Here is a 17,286-nt window from a genome sequence, read left to right on the forward strand (position 1 = left end):
TCTCTTTACATTTTCAATGCAGCAATCATCATCTTATTAATGTACTGTTTGGCAAAAACTAATAGACTGCAGTTCTCAATCGCTGTATATTCCTTACTGGTACAATTTATAGTAGATGTTTTGCTTTGCAAGTGAGGCTCTTTCTTGATCTGGTTTTATCTTTCTATTTCTTTTTTTAGGCCAAGCAGCTGGAAGAGAAAGACAGAGAACTGAAGAAACATGATGCCTACTACAAAGAGCAGCTGGCTCGACTGGAAGAAAGGGTAAGCCTTCTTTCCCTTTTAATGAAGAGTTTTCTGTTCATTTCTGCTGCTGACTTTCTGGTTATGTTTTACTGTTAAACAAGATGACTTTTCTAAGGAGATAAAGATTAAAACTGTGGCCAGAGGGGTTTTTTGGTATTAACTGCTACTGTTTCTGGCTTAATATTGACAAGATGGAGGCTTTAATGTTGAGAATATTGTTTTCTTTACTAACTGAGTTGTCACATTTGCAATGAGATTTCATCTGTCACAGTAATTACATACAGAGAAATAATCCGAATGAGGTTACTTTTATACCAGCACTGATGAAGAGCCAGTGTGAGTGAGTGAGTATCACCAAGCAGTCTTAAAATTGCATGTGAAGCGTGCAGATATATACTGAATTTCTGCTTTTGTTGAGGTCCAGAGTTGCTTTCTCTGGGTGGAGTCAGTGGTTTCTCCAAAAGCCACCAGTACCTGGAGAGTTTAATGATAATTACAAGTTGTTTATGCCATGTGCAAAAAGCACTTCTCTGTCTTTTTTTCACAGTAGATTTGAAACTAAACTGTACAGAACAGTTTGGTAAGCTGTGTGATGTGCTTACAATGTTCTAACATATTGCTATTAACATTCCTATTCTTTATAGGGTATTATTTTATAGGATGTTAATTTCAAATAATTACTGCTGTCATCATTTTCTAGATCCCAAGCTGGTTGTAACCTTCAGCCTGAATACATTTGCCTCCTTTCCCCCTCTGCCTTCTTCCTGAGTCTACCTATTGTTGATTAATTTGGATTTTTTTTAGTTAGTTTTGAAAATGATATTAACAAGATACATATTTATTTATGCAGCTTAACATAATAGAAGAAAACCCCTTGTTTTTATGGGTTAGGAAGAAGAGCACGTTGCATGAATTATGAGTGTATATAATTGGTCTTAATGAATATTTTAAATAGAGGGCATATCAGATACTGTCTCAGTGTTTTCTCCTGCCTTTTTGAAGAGGACATTAATGAAGTCATGTTCTTGGCAATGAAAAATAGTTTGAAAGGGTGATAATCATTAGTTTAATGATTCTAAAATAGTGCATTATTTAAACAGTTAAAAACTAAGATCCTTCACAAAAAAAAAAAAAACAACCACAGAATACCTTCCTTACTCTCAAATGCTGGTGTTAGAGGAAAAAGCATCTGCAGTATCTCATCCAAACTGGCTTCTTATGGGTTGGTTGTACCTCTGCTCGTACTTATCGGCCTTCCATTTTATTGTTACGGTGCAAGTAGTACTGGAGTGATTCATGGCGAAGGATGTGTGATAAACCATGAATCTTTGTTTGAAAGCTTTTCTTTTACCTTTTTAAGGTGCTGTGCAGCAAATAAGATTTTATTCTTAGTTATTTTTAATGTTAAAGTAGGTCACCGATACAGTGCCTTTGCTTGCTCCTGTTAAGTGAAGACTTCTGATGTGGAATCGCATTTTAACATGCATGTGAACATACCACTGTTGTGTGCAAGTGAGATAATGAAGTTTAAATAACTGTATTTGAGTGCTACTGAAGCATCGTCCCCCAAGTGATGTGAAATAGGTGAACTCTGCCACCTCTTGCTTTCTCTTCTTGGACTTGGAAGTCTCCAGGACTACAGCAGGCAGTTCTGAATTGACTGTCTTATGCCATGGACAATGTTTGCTCTGTCTTCAGAGTGGAACTGTCATGATATTAAGGCTTGTCTTCTCATTCTGACTTTTTATTTGTAAGCTAAGGGACCTTTGCTTTGCCAAGTTGTCATCCGGTTTGTTTTCAAAGTACGTGTGCATATCTCTTCCACACAAAAAAGAGTTATTTGAGCTCTGAAAGGAGGTGAACTCTGCTCCAAATCTGACTTTGAACTTTTTCAGAGATGTGGAGATTACAGAATGAAAACCTGCAAAAGCAGAGAGGTCATGTCTCCTGCAATCTCAGCTTCACTGAGGCTGGTGCCTGCAGCCGTTATTAAGGTCATTTGTGAGATTCTGTATTGGTGATTTTTGAGCATTGGGATGGAAATAGAGCTTTAAGAAAAAAGGAAGGTCTGGAACGGCCTAACATTCTGGAAATTACAGAGCACAATAATAGGCTGCTTATTTGTTCCTAAACTTGTCCTAATTTCAGTGAAAAGTACACAAAGTCGGAGTATGGGCTGTTCAGCAGAGAAGAGATCAGAACAGGAGGTAAGGTGGGAGTGGAGCAAGTGGAGCTCAGACAAGTAATGTCAGTATGAAGAAATGTGGAATGAGTCTGTCACCTGTGACAAAGAATGCTAATTACATTCTCAGATCATTCTTACATCAAATAAGCACACTTTAAAAATACTGCAGTTATGCGTATGTGGTATTTCTGTCTGTTGCATCATTGAGTGTCAGAGCTCATCTGTATGATTAATTGGCTTTTTGATTACTTAGCTTTTTCAATTAGAAGCTTCGTATTTGTGTTCTTCAATGCTGCTGAAAAAACAATGCAGACATTGATAATAAAGGGAGACGACAACTGAACAGATTAGTGTCAGCACAGTGTGCTCCTTATGGAGAAAATTATTATACATATTCAGTGCCAGATGAAGTCTGTCAATTATAAAATATTTCAGTGACTGAGTGAAGATGCTCAACCTTTTCAGGGGATTAATACAGGACAAAATAACTGTGCACCAGTGACAGCTGTGATACTAAAACATAAACAATTCTATTCTCTAGGGCAATATCTGTTCATAAATTTGGTTTATGTGCTAAAAACCTTTTGATACTTTCCAAAAACCCAGCGATTCCCCTAACAGCTGCCAGTGTTTTTAGGTCAAAGATAGCACATAAGCTATGAGTTATTACATGCTCCACAGCAGCAAAGCAAAATGAGATAGTTTAACAAAGGAGTTAAAGAATAACTTTCTCAAACTGTATATCTGACTAGGATGTAAAGCTGTTATTTAAGAGTTCGCACATTAACCTTTGAGAAAAATTTGTCAGTGTTTTTTACTGTCTGCTTACAGGCTGATAGTGCTTCTTGACTACAGCAAAAAACCCCAGAGACAGCAGTATTCAAATCATTGACATGTGTGTAGTGTACGTTGTCTAATTTACTTACTGTAATAAGGTGGTGTTAGTGGTATTTTAAACCATTTGATTTGTCTTTTAAAATAGCAAAGCAAGAAAAAGGAAAACTAACATCTCAGGCAGGTGGAGCAGGTTGCTGGCTCGAAGAACAATCCTCTGGCCTCTTTCTCTAACGTTGTCTCATGCGTGCATCCCCACGCGCAGTCACACACTTCTGTGCCGTCGCATTCATCGTAGCGCTGTTCAGCTCCTCCACGTCCATCATCCTTCCATTGTGCCACCGCTTTCACTGTCAACTCCAAGCCCCATGGCTGTAGGCTTCGTAACCATCATTGCATCTCGAATGTCGCTGTGATGTGTAGGTTCCAGTCAACATCAACAGTTGCATTAATTTTGTCTACACAGCGGACACCCTGTTGTTCCTTCATCCAGTTGCTTTTGCTTTAGAATATTTTCGCTGCGTAGGAAACGTGACTAGATCCTCTCTCGATTCTGCTTATAGTTTTGGCATCATGCAGACACTCACAATGAGGGGTATCTGTGGGTGCTTCTGTCGCTTTGAGAATGATGCAACTCTCCCTAGTTCAAATTTCCTTCAGCAAATCCCCCTGTTTTCATGTTACACTGCTTCATAATACTACTATGCATCATTACGAGAACCATGCCCCTAGTCATAGGAGCAGAAGGAAATTAATTTTAATACACTGCTGTATGACACAACTATTTAGTTTATCAGTGTAAATGAGCAAGATATGTATCCCCATATTAATCAGGATATTTCTCACTCGAGCGAAGTTTCTATGCTTGTGAGTTTCCTAGAAATACTTTAAGTATTGAGTAGTATGCATGCGAATACGCATATGGCATAAGGTAATACAATTATTCTGTTAGCATTTGGAGGTTTCAGCATTATATTAAATACGCTGCAGATTTAGCAGTCAACAAGTTACTGCCCTGATAGTTCTTCCTGGCCGATTCTATAATTTCTGTGCATGTCGTTGCTGACTTTAGAGGCCTTTGTGCAGGGAGACTCCTGCACCGTACAGGGCTTACAGCCAGATCAGAGCCTTGAGAATATAGACATAAGTTCTGGAAATGTGATCCTCTTATCTGCATCCATTTTTTCATGACTTAAATTTTGAGGAAGGATTTGCAAATTGTAGGTTCGACACTTAATTTGGGGATTCTACTTACCATGTAGGCTGTCAAGGAGCATTAACCTTAAGGTAAGATGAGCACACAGAGCACAAAGCTGTGAGCTGATGGCACATACTATACCAGGTGTTAAATAGTATTATCCATCCTGCTTGCTACAGTAAATAGGATTTTGCTATTATGATGTGTCAGGATTTTCAGAGAAATCAAATTTACTAGACACTAAACTGCCATCCTCACTGCTGAGCAGCTTTATTCTGGGATCTTGCGTTCATACTAATCCTGTTGGTAGGAAATGCTTATACCAATTGTGTGGGGAAATTATAATTTAATGATCTCTTCCTTTTTTCTATTCAAGGCTTAGAATGGACAACATGCTTTGCAGTGATAGCCCCAGTGCTCAGAAAAGGAGATGATATACAGTTCAGCTTCACAGCCAAGTATTGGCTTTTTGTAGGTGTTTATAATGAACATAAGTGCTAAGATGCAAACAATGCGAGTTCCACATTTGTTCAGATGCTTCAGAGTCTTGTTTGCCTTTTCAAATCTCAACAACTAAATAATCAGAATCTGTTTGTTATATTTTTTGTAAACTGTAGTTTGCAAGATGTAGATAACAGAGGGGGACTCTTATAAAGCAGTATAATAACTACAAACATTTTTATCCCTACACCGTATTTTAGCAGTTTAAAGATTTTTGTTTCTGTTTGTTTTAAGTTATCAGTCTGTTTATTTTCTTTGATCTTGCATGACTGTATCAGCAAGAATTTCATAACTAGAGGATGATTCTGCTCTCACCTCTTGTGTTTAGAAGTTTGTACTCACTAGAGCAAACATGTTTACTCTCCACACATTTGTACTGCATTCTTTCGTGTCTTTCAAAATCAAATAGCAGTGATGTACGTACAGCATTTTAAGACTTGAGGCTGGATCCAGCCAAGTAAGAAATGGTTTTGGCTGGTGATACTATTATGTACTGAGTACTTAGGGGAAACACAGGGAAAGCTCTGCAAACCTTTTGGCATTGTTCCCGTGAAGAAATGGAATTAGCTCTAGCACAGAGCTGACAGACTTGCTAAGTTGTCCTTGTTGATTAAGCGCAACGTGTGCTTGCTTTGTTGGGCACATGTAATATTGGTAGGTTTTTCCAAATTGCCCATTGTATACAAAATACTGCTCATATAGATTTCTGTTCTAAACATAATGTATAGCAACAGGAATAGTCACTGTGTTCTACATTTGTGTTATATGTTGCATCTTTCTTACCATGGATGAGTAAAGCAACCTTTTGGTAGTAGCTTTAATGTATACTGCCGACATCTTTTTTTGTGAACATGGTCTATAAAGGACTCTCTTATAACTTCCCCAGCTTTCAGAGTTTCTCCAGTTTGCCACTATGGAGATGCTTCATAGTCCTCTGTCTGGAGAGGTGAATTTGGTAAATGTGGTACAGCTAAAAATGCTTGGTCCTTTTCTTTCTTCTGCTGTTTAAACTGGTGCTTCCAGTAATGCCTGTGTTTGTCTTTGACCTAACCAAAGTCCTGTACTTCAGCAAAGACTGGCTGAATGGCAGTTTGTAGACCTTCCTTCTCTTTGAATTCTAAGTGAGTATGCCAGTGTTGTATTACTTAACAATAACTTTGAATTTTAACCAGTCATTATAGCAGAAGTCTCTAAATATCCATGGTTTGAAAGAAAAAAGTTTCATCATTCCTACCCCCTTCTATTTTTATGAGATGTTCTCAGTGGTTTTTTTTTTCTTGTTTCTGTCTTGCTGGCTATCTATTTCTCTCTCTCTCCCCCCCCATATCAAATATACATCCCCCCCCCCATATATCAATACATTAATGCTATTTCCAAACACTTTTCAGATAGAAGCAATAAAATATATTATGTCTTCCATTTGACAAATTCTGCTGTCTATCGTATCATGTAGTTGTTAATGAATTGTATTATTTCTGTGAAGTTATTGGTGTTTTTTTTATTTTTCAAATGGATATTCAGCTGCGACAGCAGGTTCTTGCAGTTTTCCCCAAATCAGTGCAGCAGGAGACCTGAGTATAAAATCAAGATATATTAATTTCTCATTTTGTGCTTGGGCCAGGAGACTATTCTGTGTCTGAGCTCATATGCTGCACCAAAGAGATAAAAGTAGGAGTTCATCAGAGTTTCCCAGTGCTTTGTATTTCCATACTGCTCATGAAAACCAGTCTTTTTAGTACTGACCAGAGCGTAATGTTTTTGTCAGTTTAGCATAATAAAGCTGTCAACCCAACCTGTGATCTTGCTTCATGTTGCCAATATTAGAAAATTTCTCTCTTCAAATTTCATTATATTTTGGGGATAGAGCTTTTGTTGAATGCTTCTTGCCTGGCAGGTTGAGATTAGGAAACTTGCTACCAATTACAATATCTGAAACCTCAACCTGATTGACAAAGACAGACTGAGCTGTAGCCTTCTGACTGTAGCACTGCATTAATGCGCTACCTCCATATCTTGCTGAGCCACAATCATTACTCTGAACGATTGTTTTTAAGCCTTGATTTTATTTTTTTCTGCTCATTATCTTATTTACCATTTATGAATAAGTAGCTAGGATGTTTGTTATTAAATACACACCTCACCTGTGTAATTTTTTTTTCCCCTAAGCCCACCAAATATGCATGGTGTTTTCTTCTGAGACATTTTCCCATTAAAAATACCTGTTTCAGGCTCATCTTTCACTATCACATATCCAATCAATAGCAATTCTGAAATGCCGCTTAATAACAAAATAAGGAGTTGTTCCACGCTGAATAGTAGGTATTGATGTTTCTCAAAATGTTTGTTTATAGATTATTTTTCCATTCTGTATGTGTATCTTTATATAAATGGAGACCAAAAGAAGTGCGATAACTAATATTCCAGGCTTTTTTCCCCTGTGCTGGAAGATGCTTGGTAACTTTTAACATGTAACCGCTAGTTTCATATAGGTTGTTTGCAATCCTTTTTTTATTTATCCAATATGTGCAAAACCATGGTTTGGGATGGTTTTTGATTTTAAGTAGTTTTAGTTTGGGGCAAAAGATGAATAATTCCATGTTTTTGTTTTCTAAGAATTTGCAGAAGACCTAGGGATAATGGTATACTGGATGCAAACTAATAACTTAGAGTCCTGCGGCAGGGATGCGTTTATGTGATCTTTCAAGACTTTTCAAATATGTTCTGCTTTTTGTAATGCAGTTATGGTTTTTTTTTTTCCTTTATTTTATCTCCATTAGTATCTCTCTTTAACCTATCATCGTTCTTAGGACTTTATTTTCCTCAGTAGCTTCTGGTTTACTATATTTTCCTTGCATCACTGGCCAGAATTGACTCTGATATTTTCCCTCCACTCTTCCTGCTATATTTCATTATGCTTTTTGGCCTAAAATGCTGTTTTAAACTCATCCCAAAGTCTCTTTCTGTGCCTACAGGGTTCCCCAGTGTCATTTCCTAGAGAGTTTTGGCACTGACATTTCCTCAAGTGTGGGAGAAGGCGGTTTTTTGAGGTGTGGTTGCACTGTCTGTGTTATGGAGAGGTATGCTTAGAGAGGTGGGATAGACTTTGATTGGAAATGAGGATGCTCAAACCCTCTAAAATTCAAACTCTTAGAGATTTTGGTAGTTAATAGGGGATTTACTGACCCAAGAAACAGGGAAATAATATTTTTCAGGAATTGGCTATTTATATAGTGCTTTGTGTTTATCCAGCTATCATGTAGCTCTGTAAAGATGATTTCTTTCAAAAACCCATTTCTGTTCCTGCAGCTTTTAAGTCTTCACTGCTTGAATTGTATTTTTTTTCTTAACTTTTCCTCAGTTATACAATTATCACCACTCTGGATTACAGCGTTTACTGGCCTCCTACTGTACTTTAAGAATAGGAATTTATTTACGGTCCCATGATAACTGGTCATTGCTAATCATTATTTTTCTCTGAGGGTGCTTCAGTGTGTGTTAACGTCACGTGAATCTTGGTGCTTGTGAAGCCTGAACACATATACTTGTTCTTCCTATGAATAAAATATACAGATGAAGATAAACTGTGATGGGAGTGGGAACATATGAGGCGATACTGGAAAACAAAGCAGTCAAACCCCAGCATGTTGGGCAGCTCCTTCGCTCTCCCTCTTCTTTATTCCCGTGTCCGAAATCATGTTGTCAGGAGAGCTGGATAAAGCCTTTCCTCTGCCGTTACTTGCCTCGTCTGTTGGAAGGACTGGAAATCACAGCGAGCGGGACTTGACTGCGTGTGCGGCGTGGGAGCAAGCGCGTCTCTCCTGTGGGACGGCTGTCCCGCAAAAACACGTGCTGGATCCTAATGAGGCTAAGCAGGTTGTTCATCCAGCACCGCTCACTTTTATGAATACAAATTAGCGGATGGATACAGTTAAACATAAACATGTCAGCGTTGCCTAAGTCACCCTTAGTGATTGTGTCTGCATCTGTTTTCGTTTATAGTTTCAGCTGCGCTTTTCCCCTTCCCCTTCTTGAGGAGTAAAGAAAAGTATCATTAGAGAAAAATTTTTTTAATAGGCAAAATGGAACAAACCGAAGAAATTTGTCATTTGAATGTTAAAAGGCAGTGTTTATCGCATTTCATAGGATATGGCAAAATGTTTTAACATATGGGTAGTTAATGAGTAAGCAGCTTTCATTTCACCCAGGTCTGTTCCCTCCGCCCACCCTCTTTCCTTTACAGAATTTGAAGTTTGGGAACAAATACTGTACTAAGTTAACACTATATTAAAACAACACTCAGTGAGATAGTTTGCTTGGATTTCTTTGTCAAGGTAACATATTTAGAAAATACTGCAACTATAGACTGAACCACCTGGGAAGTGAAATACTGAATTTTTAGGATACCTTCTAGAGATTTTACTAGTTATATTATTTTTGGAATAATTCCACAGGAATAATCCTTTAGTCTCGTTCAGTCTCCTGGGAATCTGATAGAAATATTTTCCCTTAAACATGTTTATCTTTTTAATATATACGTACTTTCTTTGAATTGCCCATTTTTACTTTTGGGCAAGCTGAGCATTGGATGTAAAAAAGTGGAGTACAAACCAGTCCCTGTTTTCACTTGTTTTCTGTTCTTTTTCCTTTGCACAGTTGCAATTAAAACCAAGAAGTACCTAAGTATACTCTCCATTTAAACAATGGCATTATGTGCATTAAAACATTCTCTGAGCTCCCTTTCTCTTTAAAACAATGACACCAAGTTGGGCGGGAGCGTTGACCTGCTGGAGGGTAGGCAGGCTCTACAGAGGGACCTGGACAGGCTGGGTCGATGGCCCGAGGCCGTTGTATGAGGTTCAACAAGGCCGAGTGCCGGGTCCTGCCCTTGGGTCACAACAACCCCGTGCAGCGCTACGGGCTTGGGGAAGAGGGGCTGGAAAAGGACCTGGGGGTGCTGGTCGACAGCCGGCTGAACGTGAGCCGGCGGTGAGCCCAGGTGGCCAAGAAGGCCAACGGCATCCTGGCTTGTGTCAGAAATAGTGTGGCCAGCAGGAGCAGGGCAGGGATCGTCCCCCTGTACTGGGCACTGGTGAGGCCGCACCTCGAGTCCTGTGTTCAGTTTTGGGCCCCTCACGACAAGACCCTGAGGTGCTGGAGCGTGTCCAGAGAAGGGCAATGAAGCCGGTGGAGGGTCTGGAGCACAAGTCTTGTGAGGAGCGGCTGAGGGAACTGGGGTTGTTTAGCCTGGAGAAAAGGAGGCTGAGGGGAGACCTGATCGCTCTCTGCAACTACCTGAAAGGAGGTTGTGGCCAGGTGGGGGTCGGTCTCTGCTCCCAAGTAACAAGTGCTAAGATGAGAGGAAACGGCCTCAAGTTGCACCAGGGGAGGTTTAGATTGGATATTAGGAAAAATTTCTTCACCAAAGGTGTTGTCAAGCATTGGAACAGGCTGCCCAGGGAAGTGGTGGAGTCACTGTCCCTGGAGGTATTTAAAAGACGAGTAGGTATTCTGCTCAGGGACATGGTTTAGTGGTGGACTTGGCAGTGTTAGCTTAATAGCTGGACTTGATGATCTTAAAGGTCTTTTCCAACCTAAACGTTTCTAATATTCTGATTCTATGAAAACAGTCCCTTTTCTGCCTAAGCAGTAGTTAGTAATTTTTCTCATTATAAAGCAAGAATGTTTATGTGAAATGTTGCCACGCTTTTTTTGTAAATAGTCTTGTAAACCTAAAGGCTGAAATAGCCTTTCCAAGCACATACCAGCTTCATTTTCACTGCTGTCAGTCTGAGTGATATTTTAATTTTTTCTCCCCCTAAAAATACTTCAGTCCCGTAACTGATAGATAAATGAGAGAATCCCCAGGAAATGCTGCAGAATGTTTCTATTTGCCAGCACAATAAATGCAGAAGCTAATAAATGTCCTCTTACATCAGGAGGAGGCGTATAATGAGTAAATGATGGGAAAAGGAGTTTGGGAAATAAATGATCAATCCAATCTACGTCGACAAACAATTTCTTAATAACTTGGCCTTCGGTGGGAGCGAGGGCTCTGTTCAGCCCAGAGGAGCTGCTGAATCTCTGCGCTAGAGACGGGCCCTTTACATCTGGCAGCTGATGGATTTTGTGAGGCTGTTTTAGGTCACTGAACAATAAGCTGCGATTCAGACACAGCCTTTTTCATGGGAGGTTTTGATGGTTCACCATTTGTGTACGTGTGCATGTAGGGAAAAGGGGCAGCAGATTTAATCCTCGTTTCTGTTTCTAGACAGTAAGCACAGAGAATGCTTGTTTTGGGAAAGCTTTGTGTAAAACGGACACTGTTCACACCGTGCTTGAGGAAATCAATCCTCTCTGTTGTGTCCTGGTATAGGTATATCATCTTTCTCATCTCATTTTATTACACTCTTCATGTGCAAGAGATCAAGTCCTGCCCAGGAACAGTTGTGTTTAGTGGCGATATTCTTAATATCGGGGAGAGTCTGGCCACAGTAAGAGTTGAACCAAACTCTTAGGATGTGACCGCATTTTAAGCCCACTGCAGAGAGGGGAAGACAGATGTACCAGATTTATTTATAACATTAGTCATGGCACATATCTCAGCTTTGGCCGGGCTTCGCTGCAGAAGGAGTGAAAGGTTAAATAAAGTTGGGGGTTTTTGTATTGAGAATACAATACAGAAATGCAAAATTCTGTATTTTTCTGTATTCTGTGAAACGCCCCAGAAACTAAAGTACTAGCTTTAAAGTTGGGAAAAGGAACTCAAATTCAAGATGACCAGGAGGGTTTGTAGGAAGAAAACTGGGGAAAATAGGAGAGGAGAAAGAAAATCAGTATAATGGACTTGGTGGCAAGCCTAGTGACAACTTCTTTTCAGCCAAGTTTTTGCTTTGAAGAGAGCAAAACCAATTTGTCTTGGGCATTTACGCAGATTCCTTTAAAATCCCTGCCTCCCTATTCCTTCAAAAGGGATGAAATAGACGGCATTGAGTTTCTGTATTTGTGAGATCCTTCCTGGAAAACTAATGTGCTGTTTTTACACTAGTACTTCCAAGGGGAAGGTTTCTTCTCTTTTGTATTCTAACTGTTTTTCAGCCTGTTTATGGGTTCTGTGTCTGGTAACGTGCTCGGTATGAAACAGGTCCAGCTCAGCTGCGCAGGGGCTCGTTGTTGCTCTTGTAGTTTTTAACTGGGATATCGACACAGCTTAGCAAAAGCCGTAGTGAACCATCAGTAGCTGGGAGAGGGGACAGAAATGATAATGCCAGCCTGGTGGCGTGTTCAGCTCTCTTTAAGCGTGTCAGAGAGAATTGAAAGTTCCCCCATCTTATGCCTTTCTAACTGAAAAGCATTATACCTGAAAGCTGAGACTTTTCAATATGTTTCTATTCACATGCATATTTCTATGCCTCAAAAGGCCTTTCCTTTTGAAATATGGAAAGATAATCATGTGTTTGAAATGAGTAGATACTCTGCTGCCACTTTTGAAATCTTCATTTTTTTTTTCCCCATGTCAGAGAGTTTAACCGTTTGCATTACTGTGGGCCATAATCATGTAGGAATATGTATTTATGCGCACTAAAACACGAAAACATAGCTGCAGTAATTAGGAAGCAAGTTCCAATGAACCATAGCAGAGGAGTTCAAACATATGTCTAATTCTCAGAAAAGAATTACAATTTTTTAAAATGTCTTCCCTTAATAACATGTCGGTGTTTTCCATATCTGGTACCACTGTAATCCAGTTAAAGATTTTTTCCTGCAACAAAATTTAGTGCTTGTTTGTCTATATATTTATCAAACATAAAGCCCAAAGAAGACATTCCTTGTTCCCAATAGATTGCAGCAATAATACAGAGTATTTTTTTGGTGTTTGAAACCATATGTATTTTTAAAAGCATTGCAGATAATTGTTGCTTCATGCCAGCTCAAATGTCTGTTCGTGCCAAACTTGCTCCACATTTCAGTAGCTAATTCTCACTAGCCTACAGCTTTCAAAAGTAGAAGCATAGTAGTGCTTGGCAGTGGTTAATGTGATATGAATTGTAATTATTGCTTTCTACAGGTATAAATGAATTTTGACCTATGTTATAGAAAGTGCCTCTATTTTTTTAATAAATGGCAATTTTGCCTTTGAGTAATGAGTAAATGTTTGAACAGAAAATCTGTTTGATAATCCTACTTCTGTTTCATATCTTAGAAAATTCACCATTTTTTCATTGCCGCAGTTTCTCCAAGCAAGGGAAGAACAATGCAATCATCAAAACATCATATTGAAAGTGAATTCTCTGATAAAGTCTATAGAAGCAGATACCGCACAATTTATTTTCTAGAGAAGTAAGCGAGTTAAAATATGCAATCTTTTGTATTAACCATTTTATTCAGCAAAATATATCCAACCATGAAGGCACTCATTTCTTGCTTAACTTGTCTAACAGGCTTTTAAAAGTGCGCATGTGTGCATCATAGTTGCATTTTTTTAACAGATTCCATTTTTAAGATAACAAATTGTTATTTTTCATATCAGGTGGTGATAGGGTTGCACATGTATTGCTGTTTAGTGCACTGAAATAGCATAATGCAAGTCACAAAAGTATGTATTAAAGACTGTTCTAGATTGTAGTGAATGATATCTCATGCATTATTTTTCAGCAAACCCTACTTTGTGGGATTTACAGTAGAGTTAGGTGCTGGATGTATGCGTGGCTTTTGTGATTACCATAGTAATACGGAGATTTTAATGCTTTTTCTTATCCCCACCTCCCACTGGGTTTCAGTTGCGCAAGCTTTGTATTCAGTAGGTAACGTTGGAAGTCAGCGCAACATGCCCAAACGATCTTTTTTAGAAGCTAGGTATTGTTCAATAAAGCATAAGGAGAAAAGAAAAGGTGTTTTGGAATAAGAGAAGAGCCGCAGTCTTAAATCAGGACTCCAGGAGCCCCTTTTTCGGGGGTGCCATTCCCACCCTGTGTGTCAGACGCTCGGGAGCTCTACTTGTCCTTACTCAAGACACATTGATATAGTTTTCTGTAGTTGAAGCTGTTCAATGTGGTGTGTTTATAGGAAAAACTGTTCATATCTTTGCTGGTTTGTCCCCTTTAATACCAGTGAATAGATACACTATTTTTTTGACTTAATGCTACCAAATAACACATTCCCAGCGTAACACACCCCTTGAAACGAATACAGACCATACTTTATTCGTTGCACATTTCAAACAGCTTCCATGATCTTCCTTCCTTCTTAAGAATTTACTGCTGCTACTATCACTTAATTTTTTGAAACTTTCTTTAATTATATGTTTAAAAGAATGTGCAGAATGCTGAAGACTTGAGAATCTCTTGTGGCTGAGCAGGCAGTAGTATTTCAGTAAGCTTTCAACTGGGCAAAACAAAATATTGCTGTGTATAGGTAAGATGAATTATTAGATAGCAGTGGAGGTTGGACTTCCTTTTGTTAGAAAATATGAAGAAGTTGTGGGTTTTTTTAAACACATTTTCAAAAGCAGAAAACGACTCTTCTAAATTCAGAAAACTTCAATGAATTTTTTTCTTTGAATTGTTGCCATGAACTGACAGATACTTATAAAATTGAAAGAACTTCATAAAAACCTGAAAAATCCTTACAAGACCTGTGGTTTTATATGGGAAAATCAAGTATAAAATGCTATGCGTGTTTGTACCATAAAATGTGTGGAATATTTTTGAAGTGGGAGTTTTACCACTGGTTAACAGAACAAGGGGTTTTTGACAATATTTGAGGGGACAGATGATGTCTTTTTATTTGACTAGCTGATGTAATTAAAACAAGCTTTCAAACACATGAACCTATTTTCATGTGGCTCTGAGTTTACTGGCAGTATTTTACTTCTCTTCTTGTCCAGACTTTATGAAATAGCATGAAAGTGGAGATAGAGTAAATAGAAAGCTTCAGTGTGCTGGTACCATAAATACAATTCCTGGTGGCATGATCCATAGGACACAGACTTAATACAAATGAGAAATCATCCTTGGAGGTGTTCTAAGACTCAACTGGACAATGTCCTGAGCAAGTTGGTCTAGTTGGACCTGATTTGAGCCAGGGCCTTGGAATAGATGACCTCTGAAGGTGCCTCCTAAATTTTTCTGAGTTGGCACTATAAAATGAAGCTTGCTCGTTCAGAGAATTTATCTTACCACTTGTTACCTCTGGAGAATGAATAAATAATTACAGTAATACATGCAGCATTGCAAAGAGCTACTGTAGTATTCAGTAAGCTTACAGTGATGTAGATCCTACAAGGTGTTTCCAGATCTTATAATAGCAAAATGGATGTTTTTTCCCATAGTGGGTTTAAGATAGCTGACCAAATCAAAGATATGGGAGCTTTTATTGACTAGCTTCCCTACTAAAGAGGAGAAAAAATATTGACTCTATCAAGTGCATTTTGAATACTCCCAAACATTATATAGATATAACCTGTTATGTAGAATAAACTGCAAAAAATCAGAACTTGCAAAAACTTCCATATATTTATCAGGCAACTGTGTTAATCAATAGAGAGTTATAATTTATCTAGCTAGATCTGTTGCTGTAAGGAATGAAGGAGAATTATAAATTATTGTGGTTGGGTTTCTGGTATTTTGAAAAGAACTACTATGTGTAACTCTTCCCTCAGTTGTTATGTACTATTTTGGTGTTATATTGGCATAGTGCAAATGTATTACAGAGTATTTGCCGCAGAGAAGCTCGTCTAACTTGCGGTGTCTTTGTATATCCTCCTTGCTGAGACAATGGCAGTGATGCATCTTCCCTAATGTAGCTTAAAGTGGAAACTTCTAGTCTGCATTAAATACCTGGGTTCACTCGGTAGTTGCCGGTGAGAGATAGATGCCGCTGAAAGATGATCAAACCATCCCATCAATTTGGCAAGGGAATGATTTGCCATCACATTGTTCTTGTGTTTTGCTGTTGATTTTTGAGGAAGCGTAGTACAAGCATCTATCTATAGGTAGCCGAGATTAGGCATGATGAATCCCATCCTAAGAGACAAATACCAGCACAGGTAGAGGGATTAGCAGACCTGCTTCATAATAACAACAGTGACCTACACGGGCAAATTTAGAGTTCCCAACATGTGCCAAAATAAATGGACACGGTGTGAGGGGACTAGGTATGTAATGCAGACTGCGTTCTCAAGAAACAACGGAAAATCTGTTCAGACTAATGAGGAAGAGGTCTCTGCAAAAGGCTGTGGATGACTGGAGAAATACAGGTGTATAGCACAAGTGATCACTTTGAATGGAAAGGAAAAATAAAGACACCAGTGGGAGAATATACATATGTAGGAGAGAACATACACTAAATACCTGCGGGATGGTTGAAAGGCAGAGTAAGGGCTCCGGCTTGAAAGATGCGCTGAGCACTGCAGGAGGGAGAATTGAAATGGATAGTAGGAGTAAACAGAACCTGCGAAGAATGCAGGAAAAAGAAGCCCAGTAAATAGTGGGAATCATCTTTAGAGATCACAAAACATAGTTATAAATTATGAATGTTTTTAGAGGTCTGCATTTCAATTATTTGGCCTAGCATATCATCCAGCTGTAGGAATTTTGTGGCACGTTGCCTTATTACTTGAGAGCGACCACGTTTTTTACTTCCAAAGCAATGTATTTGGTGCTAATGATTATACTGTGGCATGTGGAGACACTTAATTGGTTTCTTTTTCATAGGTCCTGGATTTTTTATTTAGCAGGTTTTTGAGTGAGAAGGCCACCTGCCTTAGTTTTGGCTGCATTTCTTTCAGAAGGCTGTTTCCGAACAGAATGGGTCTGCTGGGACACACTGTTGTAAGAACATTGAAAAATTCTCACATTATTTTGATTTAAACATGCTTGGAGCTCATTTCATTTCTTGCTTTGCTAAATATGAGCATAGTTCTCAATCTAGACTGAGTGTAAAGTGTAGTTTTCTTGGATTCGGCTACTTATCAGTCGTGGAAACAAATACATACAATGTTTTTCACCAAGGAATTTTTTTATATCCTTAGCATTCTTGTTGTACCAGTCCTGGTATTTCCTCACTGCTCGCACATGGTGTTCAAAACAGTTGCAAAAGACCATCCCTCAAGTTCTTCAGTCACTTCATAATCACCAAAAACTGTTATTGATATGTAGGTTTTTTACAGTTTTGCTTAGTTCTTGTTGTACAGCATCAGCTGTCAGCCAGTTGATATTTTGTGATTGAAAGACTTTCTGCTGTGGTATCTTTTAGGTGGTTTGACATGGATCACGAACTTTGCACAGAGAAAGGATGGTCTCTCTGTATTCAGCTCCTCTTTGCTG

General features: G+C 38.7%; 1 protein-coding gene across 2 annotated transcripts in view; it reads left to right on the forward strand.

The window, feature by feature from the left end:
• The window catches only part of CHCHD3 (coiled-coil-helix-coiled-coil-helix domain containing 3), a 155,240-nt gene that overhangs the window by 98,407 nt on the left and 39,547 nt on the right, over positions 1-17,286 (forward strand). For both annotated transcript variants that reach the window (XM_069801535.1, XM_069801536.1), the window contains exon 5: positions 180-263. In XM_069801535.1, the coding sequence (XP_069657636.1) occupies positions 180-263 (84 nt within the window). The remainder of the gene's footprint in view (positions 1-179; positions 264-17,286) is intronic.

This window comes from Haliaeetus albicilla, chromosome 14 (genome assembly GCF_947461875.1).
Source record: "Haliaeetus albicilla chromosome 14, bHalAlb1.1, whole genome shotgun sequence".
In the NCBI taxonomy this organism is placed as follows: Eukaryota; Metazoa; Chordata; class Aves; order Accipitriformes; family Accipitridae; genus Haliaeetus; species Haliaeetus albicilla.